This window comes from Aspergillus heteromorphus, assembly GCF_003184545.1.
Source record: "Aspergillus heteromorphus CBS 117.55 chromosome Unknown BO70scaffold_2, whole genome shotgun sequence".
Classification (NCBI taxonomy): Eukaryota; Fungi; Ascomycota; class Eurotiomycetes; order Eurotiales; family Aspergillaceae; genus Aspergillus; species Aspergillus heteromorphus.
The window spans coordinates 1,551,216-1,567,158 of NW_020290407.1; the positions used below are offsets into that span (position 1 = coordinate 1,551,216).

Sequence of the window (15,943 nt, forward strand, 5' to 3'; positions counted from 1 at the left end):
GCTGGCGGGTTAACTGGCGGACGGGTTGCGTGAAATTCCCGTGGACTTTCTGCGATGTGCGGGTTGTGGGTCATGTGATTGTTTGTCGAGGGCTTGGGGATGACTAAGGACATCTGGATTGGGTTAGTGTGGTTGGGTGGTGTGGCGGTGCGGATGGAGTCCACTCACCAGCCACTTATTGTGTGGATTCTACAGAGTAGTTAGAGGGTTGGTGGTGTCTGTGTATGTGCGTTTGATTATTGTGTGTTCTCACTTGAACTATAGTGTATAGAGATAGATATAAGCAAACTGAATAAGTGAAATTATTTTAACCGAGATGGATCCAAAAAAAGACCCTATGTACATTTAAATCCTTGCATTTACTCCGTAATCACGACTTGTTATTATACTCTACTCTATCCTCTATCACAGTCGACCCTTCCCCCCAAATACATCCTTCTTCCATCGCACATCCACATCCCTCGAGGCTCCCTGCTTGAACCTCACAAGCACCACCCGCTCCGACTCTCCTCCACGCCCACTCTCCTTCAGCTCCGGCCCCGGCTGGTCCAGCGCCAGCACCGTCCGTCCATCCGACGACATCTTCAGCATCTTCGGACAGATGCACTTCTCCGTCCAGGGCGGCTGACCCGTATGCACGAACCGCATCAGCTCCGCCCTTCTGCTATCCAAGTCCTCAACCGACCCCGCTCCCACTCCTGCCCCCCCTCCCTCGGCTCCCTCATCCAGAAACCCCGCAACCAAATGCAACAGCAAGAACTGCGGCGGAAACAGAATAATCTCGCCGCTCTGCGCCATGCGAATCCATTCCGACGCGGGCAGGAACCTCGCTTCGGAGATCTCCACCCCGCCATCACTCGTCGGGATCTGGATCTCCTCCGTCTGGCCCTCTGACGGGATTTCATCCAGGACTGGGTCCCCTGAACCCGGCGATAAGGGCAGGAAATACAGATACATTTGGGTCGTGTATCGCCGCGGAACATTCGTAGGCGTAATCCACCGGGTGAAGGGGATTAGTTGTTCTTTTTGCGCGTCAGTTAGACCAGTGATTCAAGAGGGGACAATGGCTAGGAAATATCACACCTGTATCTGGCACCGCAGCGGAACTCCGCTCCCGTAGCCATTCCGCGAACGTGATCTTGTGCTGATGGATCTCGCGTCGGCCAGCCTCTCGTTGCTCTTCCGGGATGGCTAGCATCTTCCCCGAGGAGCGGTCTTTGGCGAGAAGAATGCCGCTTTCTTCGAAGAGCTCTCTGATCGCAGCATTGCGGTACCAGGGGCCGTCGTCATGTCGGGCGAGATCTTCAGGTGGCGGACAGGGTCCGTCCTGGCCAGATAGGTTTCCGCCGGGGAAGACATGGGCCGATGCGAAGGAAGTCGAAGTCTTGACGCGGTGGAGGAGGAGGACTTCGTTCCGTGGGGATATGAGAAGTACACTGGGTATTGTGAGCCAGGTGGCTTTCAGTTGTGTGGTGTTGTGTACTGTTGCGTGGAGGGACAGCAGGAACGAACCTGAGGTGCTCCGTAATGCCTCGGCTGTATATTCGCAACGACAACAACGACAACAACGAACTACGAACTAACTAACCTTGAACTCGGCCTCGGCACGGCCGGCGTAGACTGCGGTTTCGGCGACTTGGACTTATGGGACGGCATATTCTGGGCTACCGACGATGACTGAGGTCTGGAAACGGAAGAGCTTGCCCTGCGCGGGGTGCTTCCGGGACTGTGGTTGTACAACGTGGGTGGTGGTGGTGGTGGTGGTCTATAAGGTCTAGAAGCTGAGAGCCGGGTACCTCGGACGAGGTCCAGCCGGTGAGGGCGAAAGTCACACCTGAGCCGGGCGGGAGACACATGCAAGATTGCGTTCATGGCACCCTCCGTCCAGGCAGATCGTCAGGTGGTCAGGTATGCTGATTGATGGATTGCTGGAGAGAATAATGGGGGGAGGAGGGGAAGGTTACTGGGTCGGGGAGCCAAAGGGAGCCAAAGGGAACCAAAGCCACCGCCCAACCGCGGGCTGCGGAACTTAAGCCTTGTTCTTCTACCCCGCGTTCGGGGTTGCTCGGGTATGGATATACTTTGTACGACAACATGTTTCAGTGCACTATAGACAGGTAGGTAGCACGACATGTTTGGTGTTGGGATTAAGACCGTTACTACCACGGATGGGTTACATGAGGAAACTACAGTAAAGATTCGAGATTGCATGTAATATGAATAGATTGATGACTTATTGCAAGTCTAGGTTCTCTAGATAAATCATGGAAAAGAGGCATAAATGCATTGAAGAACCATCATAATACCAAAGTCTGCGCGTTACCACATATCGAACTCCTGTCCCCCATGCCCGAGCTTTTGTTTTCGTAATAGTCACATTGCGTCATGTAACGAGACGTGTCAACAGAGAGGCTCCTTGAAGAGTAAAAACGAAAAGAAACAACAAGAACTCCAACCCTTAAGCTATCACCGCTTAAGCGTAGAGCTTCTTGTCGTAGCTGTGCAGACCGTGGACGTTACCCTCGGTCATGGCACTGGCACTTCTCATCTCGAAGCGGACAACACCCTGGTTGACGCCGTCGTGGAGAGCCTGGAGACTCGTCACACCAATGTCCTGCAGAGAGTGCTGGACACCGGCAATGAGGTAGGGGACGAACTTGGTGATGGAGCCACGGTCCAGAACGGAACCGGCAACACCCTGAGCGACGAGGACATTGGCCTTCTCGGAGAAATAACGAGCGGTACCAGCGTTGCTGGCCTTGCCGTCACCACCGGCCTTCTTGTCCTCCATCGCGGCGATACTGCCCATACCACGGTAGGCCTTGACGAGCTGACCCTCCTTGCTGACGAAGTACTCACCGGGAGACTCGGTGGTACCGGCAAGGAGACCGCCCATCATGACGGTAGAGGCACCCATGGCCAGACCCTTGACGATGTGGCCAAGGTTCTGAACACCACCGTCAGCAATGCAGGGAACACCGAAGCGGGCGGCGAAGCTGGAGACGCTGCGGACGGCAGCAGCCTGGGGACGGCCGACAGCCATGACCTCCTGGGTGATGCAGGCACTGCCGCTGCCCATGCCAATTCTCAGGCCATCGACACCGGCGGCAATCAGAGCTGCGGCCTGCTCACGGGTGACAACGTTACCACCGATAACGTCGATCTCGGGGAAGTTCTGCTTGGTCCACTTGATCATCTCGATCTGGAACAAGCTGTTACCCTGGCTGCTGTCAAGGATAACGATATCCAGACCAGCCTCGACCAGCAGTCTAAGTCTGGTCTTGTCCTCCTCGCGGGTGCCGATAGAAGCAGCGCAGATCAGCTGCTTGGACTGAGGAAGCTTGGAAGCCAAGGGGTAGTGGAGGTTCTTCATCAAGTCGCTGCGGGACAGCAGAGAGACGATGTTGCCGTTCTCATCGACAATGGGGAGCTTGCCCTTCTTGGAAGAGCGGAGGACCTCGTTGGCCTCAGCAAGAGTGGTGCCAGCGGGGGCGGTGACCAGGTCGGTGGACATGATAGCGGTGACAGAGTCCTCGCCGTTGGGGTGGAACTGGATGTCACGGGAAGTGACAATACCGACGAGCTTAGAACGAAGAGTTCCGTTTTCTATCAAAATCGCAAATGTTAGAATCAACGAATTCGACCTCAACCAGACAATAGCGATGAAGAATGGAAGTGAAGGGTCAGATGTAATCTGGTTCTCTACAGTGCGACTTTCGAAGCTCCAGTGGAACGAAAGTTATAATAGAAAAGATGTTGATCATCACGGTATGGGGTGGGTATAGCATCAAACGGAAAAAAGTAGAACCTACCAGTGACGGGGAAGCCACCGAATCCCCACTTGGCCTTCAGCTCCTTGGCCTCGGCCACGGTAGCCTTGGGAGAGAGAACAACGGGGTCGAGGATGAAACCGTTCTCGTATCTCTTGACCTTGCGGACCATCTCGGCCTGCGCCTCGGGGGAGCAGTTGTGGTGGATAACACCCAGACCACCGAGGAGAGCCATGTGGATGGCCATGTTGTGCTCGGTGACGGTGTCCATGGGGGAGGAGAGAAGGGGGACCTTCAGGGAGACACGCTTGGTGACGGGGGTGTCCAGAGTCACATCGGAGGCAGGGAAGCCTGTCATATGGGCATGAGCAACCGAACTTGAACAGAATCATCACCACAGGCGGAAAAAGTTCGCCTTACCGATGTATCCGGGCAAGATGAGGAAGTCGTTGTAGGTCAACGCGCCGTGCTTGTCGGAGTCAAGCAGGGTATCGACATCAAGACCATCTCTCGTCTGGTAGTCCTTCTCCAGGACCTCCAGGGCCTTGGTGTGGTCCTGGATCTCGGCCTTCATGGCGCGGCCGAGGGAGTCACCGTTGGCAATAGGCATGGTGAGGAAGACTCTACAGTTTCTATCGGAACTCGTAGAGGGGGGTATAAAGAGTTAAGATGGAGGATAATCAACAGATCGACGATAGAAACGTTCTGTTGATGGAGAAAGTCTTCCTTTCCCAAAGGAAAGAAAGAAAGAAAAAAGAAGAAAAACTCGAGGAGAAAAAAATTGGCTTTTGACTCCTGCCGCACGCGCTAGCGCCTGCAGAAATCTTGCCGTAAGGGGTTTGGCTCGCGTTGCTTCGTATCGCCGGGGCTTGCTGATTGGCTGCTAAACGAATCCCGACCGGGCGGTGAGGCTGGAGGGGCGACATTCTTGCTTAGATAAGCCGGGCAACGCCCTTCAGAGATTTCTTCCCCTGTGGCTATAATTGGCACGCCCCGCGGTTGAGGTTACCTCGTTGAGTGGCACCGATGGCCATTCCTACTATCGAGATGACTACCACTCTCCTGGATGAATTCTCCAAGCAAGGTCCCTGGCCGGAAAAGTCCATGTTTTTTACGGTAACTGCGGCATCGTTGAGTACTTAGTCATGGCTGATTTTCCCGATAAGATAAACTAACTGGCAGGGGCCACGCACGTCTCCTCCTATCGACACCACGCGACATACTATAACTAGTGCCGGTATTTTAGATCTAATCAGAATGATGTCTCCGATCTGGAGAATTCCCAAGAGCAAATCTTGAACATTTACCCAGACTTTCAAGGGCCGAATATCTCCTTCATCTGGATTATTGTCCTGTCCATCCAGGGTACTGCACTTCGAGGACTAACCGCTTCGGGCTGGTGGCAGTTCATGCATGATAAGGCTGTATCAACCATCAGGGTCCAAATCTCATCCTTCAATCCATGACTGGAGTTTAGACGGTGCATCTATCTTCCTGTTTGGTCCATCGAGAATGCCTTTTGGTCCAATGTCAAGCAGCCCCAAGCTGATTCGATGGGTCGGTTACGTAGTTCAACATCATGACGCCAGGGTGACACAAGAGACAAGAAGTTTGGTTGGCATAGTACTATATAGTGATGGGACAAGCTGCTTGTGTTTTATTATTCCTTGGACTGCCATCTACCTTTGCACCTCAATATCATTGTAGGATTTATTGACAAACGCACTCAAGGCGCGCGGGATAATATGTCGTCGGCAACTGGCAAGGAAGGTACCTTTAAGCCGCCACAGGCAGCTCAGAGCCAAGCTAAGCCGGGGTAATTATTTCCTTCCTCTCCATCAAACCCCCTCTGGCTAAGTCGCAATACCAGCCTGGAGAAGAAAATGGCACCAGCGAGTGAAGCCACCAAGCTGGAATCGAGTGGCGCTTTCGTTGAATATGTCGGTTCCGGAAAGTTGAAGGGCAAAACAGCCCTCATCACGGGCGGCGAGTAGGAACTCTCTGGCGCCTGACATGGTAGATCAGATAGTTGACCATCATAGCTCCGGAATTGGCCGATCAGTCGCGGTCCTATTTGCTCGAGAGGGCGCCGACGTCACGATTGCCTATTTGCCCGAAGAGCAAGATGATGCCCTGGACACCAAGAAAATGGTAGAGGCCGAGGGCAAGTCATGCCATCTCTTCAGTGGAAACCTCGCCAACCGCGAGACATGTCGCAAGGTGGTTGAAGAGCATATGAGCACGTAGGCAGACCGTTGTCTTGCCCGTCAGTCCTACTTCTAATGGGGGGATAGGTACAAAAAGCTGAACATCCTCGTCAACAACGCCTCCAAGCAGTACATGTGCAAGGATTTGGCGCAGATCGACCTCGACAATGTCACCGACACATTCGAAAGCAATATTATCCAGATGTTTGCCATCACCAAATTCGCACTCCCGCATTTGTCCAAGGGAGACTCGTGAGTTATCAGATCAATCAAACTGACCGTCTGCTCGCGACTGACCCGATTCCAGCATTATCAATACCACCTCCACCGTGGCATTCCGAGGAACAAGCGGCATGGTAGACTACAGTGCCACCAAAGGTGCCATTGTCAGCTTTACCAGGTCCTTGGCAGCGCAATTAAAGCCAAAGGGCATCCGCGTTAATGCAGTCGCGTGAGTATTGAGACTTTATTCCATTCGCAAGTACAGACGCTCATCGCGGTCCACGACAGCCCTGGTCCAGTGTATACACCCATCCAAGTCGACACTCGAGAGGCCGAGGAAATGGAGGACTTTGCGTCCGCTTCTTCCATCGGTCGACCCGGTCAGCCGAGCGAAGTCGCGACAAGCTTCATCTTTCTGGCCAGCACCGATGCTGCGCTTTTTTGTAAGCGACCCCCCGGCTCTTCCTGTGCTCCATGCCATTCATGCTGATCGGAACAGACGGTCAAGTCCTGCACTGTTATCCCCTGGGAGACTGAATGGCTGAATGTCTATTTCGTGAAACCACACCACATAAGTTGTCGCAAAAATGATGTCCTCATATGTACCGGCCTGGTGCCGAGGTGCTGGCCCTAATACAAACCCTTCAGACATTCAGAAGGGGAGATATGTACATTGATCATGAGTTTGTTGGACGTAATGCAATCAATCAACCAATCAGTACAAAAGCCACGGCTTTGCCTGCGCGAGCGCCTTCTCCCAGCCCTCATCATTCTTCCAAATGGCGACACTCTCGACCTCATCTTTCCCTAGCTTGAGACCGTTGTACAGGTGCTAGTCGTATCGTCAGCCCGCACATCCCCATCACAATATAGATGATCGTAACCCCAAGCCCATAGCCACGCATGGCAACAATCCCCCATAGATAGAGGGAGAGAGAGAGAGAGAGAGAGAGAGAGAGAGCAAAACTCACCGGAAAAAGGCCCTCCTTCGGTCGCGGCCCACATACCGTACCCTCGGGGTTCTCCCACTTGACGTCGACAGCTATCTTGCTGTACGGAATCCGAAGGAGGTAGACCAGCGGATCATCTTTGAAGAAGAACTGGAGTGTGTTCGGCACCTGGAATGCCGTCGACAGGTGCACGAAGCCCGATTTCTCGTCGATCTCGCTGACCGGCAGCCGCTCGGGGAGCGGCTCCCGCACCGGCGCTGTCGATGGGATGAGCTTGTACACGAAGAGGGGCTCGGAGTCTGTCATTTTTATTTTTATTTTTATTTTTATTTTGGGAGGGGGTCTTTCGATTGATTTCTTTTTCGTCTGGATGTGTCGCGGTAATGGGTATCTGAAGGACGAGGCGGGCGCGATATTCTGGTGATGATGAGTGAGTGGGTGGGTCTGACTGATCTCGCTGCCCCTCTTCGTCTCGCCGCCCCGCCGTCGTCATCATTGGCGAGGATAATGTACCCTGGACTCTGGAGCTTATAGCTGCTCGAGGGCTCATGATGAGGTCCGATCACGTAATTCTGTACGGTTGGTTATTGTATGGTTTGTCTGTCGGGTGGGAATGTTACTGCTAGTCTTTGTGGAATATTCATGACTACCTACTGGTGTTAGACAAGTGGTGGTAGCTGAACCACACCGAGGATGGCTAGTGGATTGAAACTTTCTAGGATCTTGTTTGCGTGCAACCTCAATTAAGAGGTTGAGTTACGACTGTTCTGGCAAGGCGAAACAAGGGTATTTCTCTTGAGTGAAAGACTCTATTTTGAAAGAAGAGAGAAGAATTAGCTCCATGGATGATGGGACACTATCTTTGTTTTTGTGAGACAGATTCCCATGATGTCTGATCTGCTAAGCTGCTTCTCCTACACTAATGCTATTCAACTCGAGATGTGTCAAGAAACACGTCTTGATTCCCCGGGGCAGAACCATAGACCCTTCAACTGGTGCGGCACCGGTATGGCATCGATATTCTGCACTCGTAATGGCTACAGTCTGGAACATCTACCTGGACGAGTTGCGATATCTCTCTCCTCGAAGGACTCCCCAGCATCACAAGAACCGGGGGTATAGTTCAATCAGTGTTGGACAGAAACGGCGGAAGCCCATGCAGACACTGGTCACGATTTCGGGAAAGGCTTCTAACTGGAATATAACAGGAATCAAAGGCCCTATCATAACCCCCAAACAAAGCTGGAATATAAACTCCTGTGTCTTCCATTCCGATGAGTTGGGTGTTTCATGGGGTCGGTTTTCCGAAGGCGGAAGGCGAGTTGCATGTCTCATGAGCGCGAGTCACAGAGGCGATTCCGGATAGGGTGAGTATGAGTTAGTAGTAGATGATGGTGAGATGGATGGTGATGTGGTCGGGGGTAGGGGTTTAACTGCTAGTTAGGTAAGCCAGATAATTCGTTCAAAGCTTCAGGCTGACATGGCAGTAGTGATCTTGTCTCGAGCTTTTCACGAGTAGTAATCAATACTATTGTCTGGTCTGCCGAACCGTCCTCAGATTGTTTATATTTCGAGGTGACAATGAAGCGGTGTTACCAACGCGATACACGGAGGATATATTCCCATGATCCGCGGCTAGCAGCTGGTTAGCAGTTAGTCTGTTAGCTTTCTAGTAGTAAGACTGATCAAGAGTTCCACCTCCATCGTGCCCGTGGATGCAGAGATAAGCTATCCACCGATCGATCGGACCGATCTCGCACGAGACGGAGGAATCAACCATCGTGTGTATAGTGGCTGGTGGGAGGATCGACGTCACACGGATACGATGAACCATCGGCTAGTCACATGTCCGTGCCCGCCATGCCGGATCGGGAGATTTGTTTTCGCCCTGGCTTCCCTGCGGCTGGGGCTGGGGGTCGTTCGTTCCTGCCTCCGATTTACTTCCTGCCTGCCCTGCCTGCCCTGCCTGCCTTGCCTTGCCTTGCCGGCTTCAGTCCCCGCTTTGGCCCTCCCTTCTTCTTGTTTATTCCGGTCTTGTTGCTACAGCATCCCTCCCTCTCACCACTCCCTCCCTCCCTCCCTCCCTCAATCTACTATCTACCCGTCTCTCCATCATCGGGAACTTGCGACCGTGCAGAACTAGGATCGCTGTGTGGCAAGGATTTGGCATCTCTTGCTGTGCCTTGCCTCTGACTGATCTTTCGCTTATCAGGCAGGCCGCTTTCACGTTCAGCGCCCAAACTTTCCCCGTTTCTACATCAACCGATTCTTCCCGGCCCAATTCTTCCCGTTACCACAGGGCCATGCAGCCTCTCCCTTGGATGAACATTCCAACCCAGTGATTCCCAGATTTCCACGCAACCACCGGAGTCCACGACCCTGCCGGCTTACTGCTTCGCTTTCCGGAGGCAGGTATGCGGCCAATTGAAGTTGAGCCTCTTCCATTTCCATTGGTTATCGCATTCTTCTCTTCAGATCGGCACCCGTGATGTCAGGCAACTTAGCCTCTCTCCGACGTACGCAGACGGATTTCACGGACCAAGCATCGAGTCCCCTCCGCCATGGATCGACCGCGTCGACCAACTCATCGATTTACACCGTCTCGTCCAACTCGTTTGCCCCCAGTCGCACGAGCACCGTCTCCTCCACCGCGTCAACGGGTTCCGCAACCAATTTCGGTCACAGAAGGGGGAAGAGCGAAGTAAACACAAAGATCGCCGAGGAAATGCCTGGAGGCGCGTCCGAAGGGAAAACATGGGCCAATGCGGGCGCCACTTATGAGAACATCCGCCGCTCATTGCGACCACTGTCCCAAGCCCCCAGTTCCTCCCCACCGACAACAAAGCAACATGCCTTTCGTCATACCCGGAGCCAAACAGTTGATAACCCGCAATATTGGAAGGAAAACCGTCCACAAACTCCCGAACACCACCATGCGCACCATCAGGAAGTCGATACACCGAAGGAAAACGCGCCGCTCAAGGATCTGACGCCCACAAAGGCCAACTCACCCCATAATTGGTCCCCGCATGCTGCATCGCCTCATGCCGCATCACAAGTCAGAGCGCATCATGCTCATAGCTTGTCTAACCCGCCGCCGTTCACCCATACCCTGTCGGCTCCCGATCTCGAGACATTCAAAAAATCATCGACCGGACATCTTCGAACATTATCCAAATTCGCGAAGTCGGGAGAGACCGAAGAGTTTGCTCTCAATCCTTATAGCCCCTCTGTGACCGGCCTGCAGGGACGACGACGGTTGAAGCGAGCCGACTCGGTGGCCGGAAACAATGGTCCCGTTGTCGGACGCAAGAAGCCTGCTTCGGCATGGGCGGCTGGGAATTGGATGGACAAGCAGCGGCAATTCCTTCAGGCGTACGAGTATCTCTGCCACATTGGAGAGGCCAAGGAATGGATCGAAGAAGTGATTCAGAAACAGATCCCGCCAATTGTTCAACTGGAAGAAGCCCTTCGTGACGGTGTAACTCTCGCAGAGGTAGTACAAGCAATGTACCCCAACCGTACTTTGCGGATTTTCAGACACGCGCGTCTCCAGTATCGCCACTCAGACAACATCGCACTGTTTTTCCGATTCTTGGATGAGATTGAGTTGCCGGAGCTATTCAGGTTCGAACTCATCGATCTCTACGAGAAGAAAAACATCCCGAAGGTCATCCACTGTGTCCACGCTTTGTCATGGTTGATGTTCAAGAAAGGCCTGCTCGATTTCCGCATGGGGAACCTGGTGGGTCAGTTGGAGTTCGAACACCACGAACTTGAGCAGATGCAGAAAGGTCTCGACAAGGCAGGAGTCAGCATGCCCAGCTTCAGCGGCATGGCAGCAAACTTTGGAGCGGAGCCGGAACCCGAGCCTGAGCCTGAGCCTGAGTCCGAAGAAGATCGAATCCATCGGGAACTCCATGAAAACGAGGCTTCAATTGCGGATTTCCAAGCCCAGATTAGGGGAGCGATGATGCGACTGAAGCTGGGTAACTTGATGAACGACCTGTGGGATTCCGAGCCTTTCCTGATTGAATTGCAGTCGAGGATACGCGGCGACTGGGCTCGCCAGATTGTCCAATATCGCCTGGACATGAAAACCTTCGCTGTCAACCTGCAAGCAATCTGTCGAGCCTTCATTGTCCGAAATCGCCAGAAGGGTGATAAGCAGAGCTACAAGGCTCAGGAGCTCGATGTACTGCGGCTACAGACCCTTATCCGAGGAGCTAAAGCCAGGGCTCAAGTCAACCAGATTCAAACACGCATGCGGAAAGAGGAATCCGGCATTAAAAAAATTCAGGCGGCCTTGAGAGGAGCGTTACAACGAAGGAATATCTGCGACCTTTACGAGGACACGAGAGATTCGGAAGACCAAGTTCGATTGTTGCAAGCCGCCATTCGAGGCGCACTGCAGCGCAAACAGTTTTCAGAACAGCACGAAGCTACCCGGTCCACAGAGGGTCACGTGAAATCGTTGCAGGCTGCTATTCGGGGCGCCTTTCTTCGCAAGCAGATCGCAGCGCAGTACGAAGCTACCCGATCCACAGAGCATCATGTTCAATTGCTACAGTCAGCCATCCGGGGCGCATTCCTTCGCAAGCAGGTCTCTAAACAGTATGCAGCTGTTGGATCGGCAGAAGACCAGGTTCGACTGTTGCAAGCTGCTATTCGAGGCGCCTTTCTGCGTAATCTGATCTCGCAACAGTATGAAGCTGTCCAATCTACAGAGGACCAAATTCGACTGTTACAGGCTGCCATTCGAGGTGCTTTTGTGCGTAGCCAGGTCTCGGCGCAGTTTGAAGCAACACGATCCGCAGAGGAAGATGTCTTGAAGCTTCAAGCTTTTATCAGAGGTGCCTTCGTACGACAGCAGATGAGCGCTCAGCACAAGAAAATCGACCAGGCTGGAGTAGACACGAATCTTCTGCAGGCTGCAGTAAGAGGAATGTTGGCACGGAAAAGTGTTGAGGAAACGAAGAGCTCCCTTGCTCAGGAGGTTCCATCGATTATCTTCATTCAAGCAGGCGCTCGAGCTCTTGCAGTCAGAAAGCTCCAATCACACCAAGCTGAGGCTCTCGCAAAAACAGAAACCGAATGCAGTTCGCTTCAGTCAATGGCGCGTGGTGGTGCTGTCAGAGCAAGCCTTGAACGTCTCCGTCAAAATTTACATCAACATGAACCGTCATTCATCGAGCTCCAAAGCATTTCCCGGGCGAACGCTGTGCGGGACTTCCTGGAATCCCAGCGAGTGTCTCTCAAGGAGGAGGAGGGAACTGTCCTTGAGATACAGTCAATGATTCGGGGCGCTCTGCTGAGAAGAAAATTGGAGGCTGATGCTGCTGTCTTGCACGAGGAGGAGCCAGTGATAATTAACCTCCAGGCACTGGCTCGCGCTGCAATCCTGAGAATCGAAGTTGGTGGAATCCTTGAGGATCTTGAAGATTGCGAGGATGAAGTCAGCCTACTGCAAGCTCAAATAAGGGCGATGCTTGTTCGAGTAGAAGTTGGCCAAACACTATCAGACCTTGCAGCTGCCGAGGATGATGTTATGGAGTTCCAGTCACACATTCGTGGACATCTCGTTCGAACAAGGTTCGAAGAAAAGCGTCGCCATTACCGAGAGAACATGGACAAGGTGATCAAGGCGCAAAGCTTTGTACGAGGCCGAATCCAGGGACAGGCATACAAGAGCCTTACGAGCGGAAAGAACCCGCCCGTAGGAACTGTCAAGGGGTTCGTGCACCTATTGAATGATAGTGAATTTGATTTCGATGAAGAGATTGAGTTTGAACGGTCGCGGAAATTGGTCGTTCAACAGGTGCGACAGAATGAACTCGCTGAACAGTACATCAGTCAACTGGACATCAAGATTGCTCTTCTGGTGAAGAATAAGATCACTCTCGACGAAGTCGTCAAACATCAGAAGCATTTTGGTGGTCACGTTGGAAACCTCTTGCCAAACAGGGAGATATCGTCGAAGGATCCATTCGACCTCAAGGCTCTGAATAAAACCTCGAGGAGAAAGTTGGAACAGTACCAAGTTTTCTTCTTCCTCCTCCAGACGCAATCCCAATACCTGGCCAGGCTATTCCGACGGATGCGCGAGCTGAACACCTCGGAGAAGGAGTATGAGCGGATAAGACACCTGATGATGGGCCTGTTTGGATACTCCCAAAAGAGGCGTGAAGAGTACTACCTGCTCAAGTTGCTCGCTCGCTCTGCTAGGGAGGATATTGAAAGCTTCGACTCGCTCCACGAGTATTTGCGGTGCAATTCTTTCTGGAACAAGCTTTTTTCGTCCTACATGAAGTCTCCTCGCGATCGAAAGTTCATGCGCGACATTCTGGGTACCATCGTCAGAGACAATGTGGTAGACAACCCAGAGCTGGACTTGGAGAGCGACCCCATGCAGATCTACCGCTCAGCTATCAATAATGAAGAGCTTCGGACTGGCAAGCGAAGCCGACGCCGTCCGGATATCCCTAGAGATCAGGCGATTAGAGATCCCGAGACGAGAACGACGTTCATACAGCACCTTCAGGACCTTCGCGATATTTCTGATCAGTTCCTGGCTGCCTTCGAGGAGCTCCTTTATCGGATGCCTTTTGGAATCCGGTATCTCGCGAAGCAGATGTATGAGAGTCTGGTCACTCGATTCCCTCGAGAGGATCCTGGATTTATTCTCCAGACCACGGGCCACTGGGTGTGGAGAAACTACTTCCAGCCTGCCATTGTCGAGCCCGAGAAGTACGGAGTGATTGACCGTGGGCTGACCCAGGAGCAAAAGCGCAATCTGTCGGAGATCGCAAAGGTGCTCACACAGGTGGCTTCCGGTCGTCTTTTCGGGAACGAGAACCCTTATCTTGGGCCGCTGAATAGCTACATTGGGGATTCAATCCAGCGACTTGGCCAGATCTGGGGCGAGAGTGAGTACCTTCCCATGGTCTGTATTCTGTGTTCGTGCTAACTTCATTGTAGTGATATCTGTCCAGGACGCGGAGGCTTATTTCGACATCGATGAGTTCAATGATCTATATGCCAAAACAAAGCCGACCCTGTACATTAAGATGTCCGACATCTTCTCCATCCATCAGCTTGTCGCCAGTGAGATTCACTACATCTGCCAGAACCCAGACGATATTCTGAAGGAGGTCATCCGTGACCTGGGTAACGTCAAGTCCAATGAGAACGAGCTGATGAGCGTCAACTCCTCGGAAATCAGCCTCACGCTGAACCCTAAGCTTGCCCAGGTTGAAGGTAAGAGAAAGCTCGCTTAAAGTTGGCCGCGGTAGTAACTAACAAGAACCAGATCCGGAGGCCGATGTGAAAGCATTGTTCATGGAAACGAAGCGATGCATTCTCTACATTATCAGGGTCCAGACAGGCGCCAACCTGATGGAGATCATGGTCAAGCCCCCAACGGAGGAGGATGAAGCCAAGTGGATGATGCTGGTGCGCGACGAGTTGAGTGCAACCAACACTCGACGCAGCGCATACGCAGAAGCCAACACCATGGTTGACATTGCCTCCATGAGCTACTCGGAATTGAAACGGACCGCGCTGGAAAACATCCTCCAGCTTGAACAAACCGGCAAGATCCGTCGGGACAACCACTACCAGGACCTCCTCAACGCCATTGCCATTGATATCCGAACGAAGCACCGCCGAAGAATCCAGCGAGAGCGGGAGTTGGATAGCGCTCGGATGACGCTCACTCGTCTCAACGACCAAGCTTGCTGGCTGGACCAGCAGCTCAAGACGTACAACGACTACATTGAGCAGGCCATGATGACACTGCAGAACAAGAAGGGGAAGAAACGGTTCCTCATGCCGTTCACCAAGCAGTGGGATCATCAACGCGAGCTTCAGAAATCGGGCAAGGTGTTCAAGTTTGGCTCCTACAAGTACTCGGCCCGCAATCTGGCGGACAAGGGTGTTCTCGTCCACTGGAAGGGCTACACCGAGCGGCAGTGGGACCGGGTCGACCTGACCATTTCGAGCAATGAAGTCGGTGTCTTCACTATCGATGGAAGTAGCGGGCCGATGATGGTCCCGGGTGCCAACGCGCAAGTGCCGTTGGACGACCTGCTGCAAGCTCAATTCAACAACATGCAGTTCCTGGACTTCTTCGATGGGAACCTACGAGTCAACGTCAACCTTTTCCTGCACCTGATCATGAGGAAGTTCTATAATGAGTGATTGAGTGGTTCTATGGTGAGCCACGTTGCTTCGACAGTCTCTTCGCTTTATGTTTATGATTTTCCTTCCCCTATTTTTGTTTCCATTTGTTTTGACCCTGGCTTTCCCTCTTCGTTTCTCTGTGATATCCCTTCCCATTTGATGATATGTCGATGAAAAGGCTCGTCCAGCAGGCCGGGTGGCGAGGACGAGCCAGTGATGCCCTTTTCTGTTATGCTTCGTTGAGTACCCCTTTTGTTTTGTGGCTTTGATTGCCTTTGGTTGCTGCAGCTCTTGCCCGATGGTGCTGCGGCGGCTAGCCTGTCCCTGTCATGTTGCGTGGGTCTGCGTTGTGATGATTTAATGATTGTATGTATGTATGTATCCCGTATATGCCTGATGTGCACCGGTGTGTACCGGAACATCTGTCAAGGGCGAGCAATGACGAGTCTTTGAATGATACCGTAATGTAGTATTTACCAAAGTGCAAGCATGTAATGTCGAACAGTTGAAGCCGAAGTATACGTCGGGACGAGGCCGAGTCAGGGGCCCGCCACGTGACGGCTTGGGGCCCAACGGCGATCGATGCCAGCTGGAGGCGATGGCCGTCTCAACC

General features: G+C 52.7%; 5 protein-coding genes across 5 annotated transcripts; 2 read left to right on the plus strand and 3 right to left on the minus strand.

Annotated features, from left to right (window-relative positions):
* Positions 1–405: 405 nt before the first annotated feature.
* On the minus strand, positions 406–1,656 carry BO70DRAFT_368306 (NUDIX hydrolase; the record flags this gene model as incomplete). Its single annotated transcript, XM_025544617.1, has 3 exons — positions 406–1,022; positions 1,084–1,436; positions 1,589–1,656. The coding sequence occupies 3 exons, from the start codon at positions 1,654–1,656 to the stop codon at positions 406–408; spliced, it is 1,038 nt and encodes a 345-aa protein (XP_025403601.1).
* A 557-nt stretch (positions 1,657–2,213) lies between these two features.
* Positions 2,214–4,497, minus strand: BO70DRAFT_358592 (putative IMP dehydrogenase). The gene is made up of 3 exons (XM_025542330.1): positions 4,191–4,497; positions 3,813–4,121; positions 2,214–3,606 (listed from the first exon to the last, which is right to left on the minus strand). The coding sequence occupies exons 1-3, from the start codon at positions 4,378–4,380 to the stop codon at positions 2,474–2,476; spliced, it is 1,632 nt and encodes a 543-aa protein (XP_025403602.1). The 5' UTR covers positions 4,381–4,497; the 3' UTR covers positions 2,214–2,473.
* Positions 4,498–5,230: 733 nt separating this feature from the next.
* Positions 5,231–6,866, plus strand: BO70DRAFT_86777 (oxidoreductase, short-chain dehydrogenase/reductase family). Its single transcript, XM_025548798.1, has 7 exons — positions 5,231–5,586; positions 5,641–5,760; positions 5,813–6,013; positions 6,065–6,229; positions 6,285–6,428; positions 6,488–6,642; positions 6,699–6,866. The coding sequence occupies exons 1-7, from the start codon at positions 5,516–5,518 to the stop codon at positions 6,734–6,736; spliced, it is 894 nt and encodes a 297-aa protein (XP_025403603.1). The 5' UTR covers positions 5,231–5,515; the 3' UTR covers positions 6,737–6,866.
* Positions 6,716–7,554, minus strand: BO70DRAFT_358594 (DUF952 domain-containing protein). Its single transcript, XM_025542331.1, has 2 exons — positions 7,171–7,554; positions 6,716–7,031 (listed from the first exon to the last, which is right to left on the minus strand). The coding sequence occupies exons 1-2, from the start codon at positions 7,453–7,455 to the stop codon at positions 6,915–6,917; spliced, it is 402 nt and encodes a 133-aa protein (XP_025403604.1). The 5' UTR covers positions 7,456–7,554; the 3' UTR covers positions 6,716–6,914.
* Positions 7,555–9,637: 2,083 nt separating this feature from the next.
* BO70DRAFT_426052 (putative Ras GTPase activating protein) lies at positions 9,638–15,781 on the plus strand (the record flags this gene model as incomplete). Its single annotated transcript, XM_025547743.1, has 3 exons — positions 9,638–14,075; positions 14,128–14,406; positions 14,459–15,781. 3 exons carry the CDS (start codon positions 9,638–9,640, stop codon positions 15,346–15,348), a joined length of 5,607 nt encoding a protein of 1,868 aa, XP_025403605.1. The 3' UTR covers positions 15,349–15,781.
* Positions 15,782–15,943: the final 162 nt, after the last annotated feature.

Bases quoted from the DNA above. Each gene is read 5' to 3' on its own strand.
- BO70DRAFT_358594 (XM_025542331.1), bottom strand. From the start codon at position 7,455: ATGACAGACTCCGAGCCCCTCTTCGTGTACAAGCTCATCCCATCGACA. The intron at 7,032-7,170 runs GTGAGTTTTGCT...CGATACGACTAG, and splicing joins CGAAGGAGGGCCTTTTTCCG to CACCTGTACAACGGTCTCAA.
- BO70DRAFT_358592 (XM_025542330.1), bottom strand. From the start codon at position 4,380: ATGCCTATTGCCAACGGTGACTCCCTCGGCCGCGCCATGAAGGCCGAG. The intron at 4,122-4,190 runs GTAAGGCGAACT...CCCATATGACAG, and splicing joins CATCTTGCCCGGATACATCG to GCTTCCCTGCCTCCGATGTG. The intron at 3,607-3,812 runs GTAGGTTCTACT...CGATTTTGATAG, and splicing joins CGGTGGCTTCCCCGTCACTG to AAAACGGAACTCTTCGTTCT.
- BO70DRAFT_86777 (XM_025548798.1), top strand. From the start codon at position 5,516: ATGTCGTCGGCAACTGGCAAGGAAGGTACCTTTAAGCCGCCACAGGCA. The intron at 5,587-5,640 runs GTAATTATTTCC...TCGCAATACCAG, and splicing joins CAGAGCCAAGCTAAGCCGGG to CCTGGAGAAGAAAATGGCAC. The intron at 6,643-6,698 runs GTAAGCGACCCC...TGATCGGAACAG, and splicing joins CACCGATGCTGCGCTTTTTT to ACGGTCAAGTCCTGCACTGT.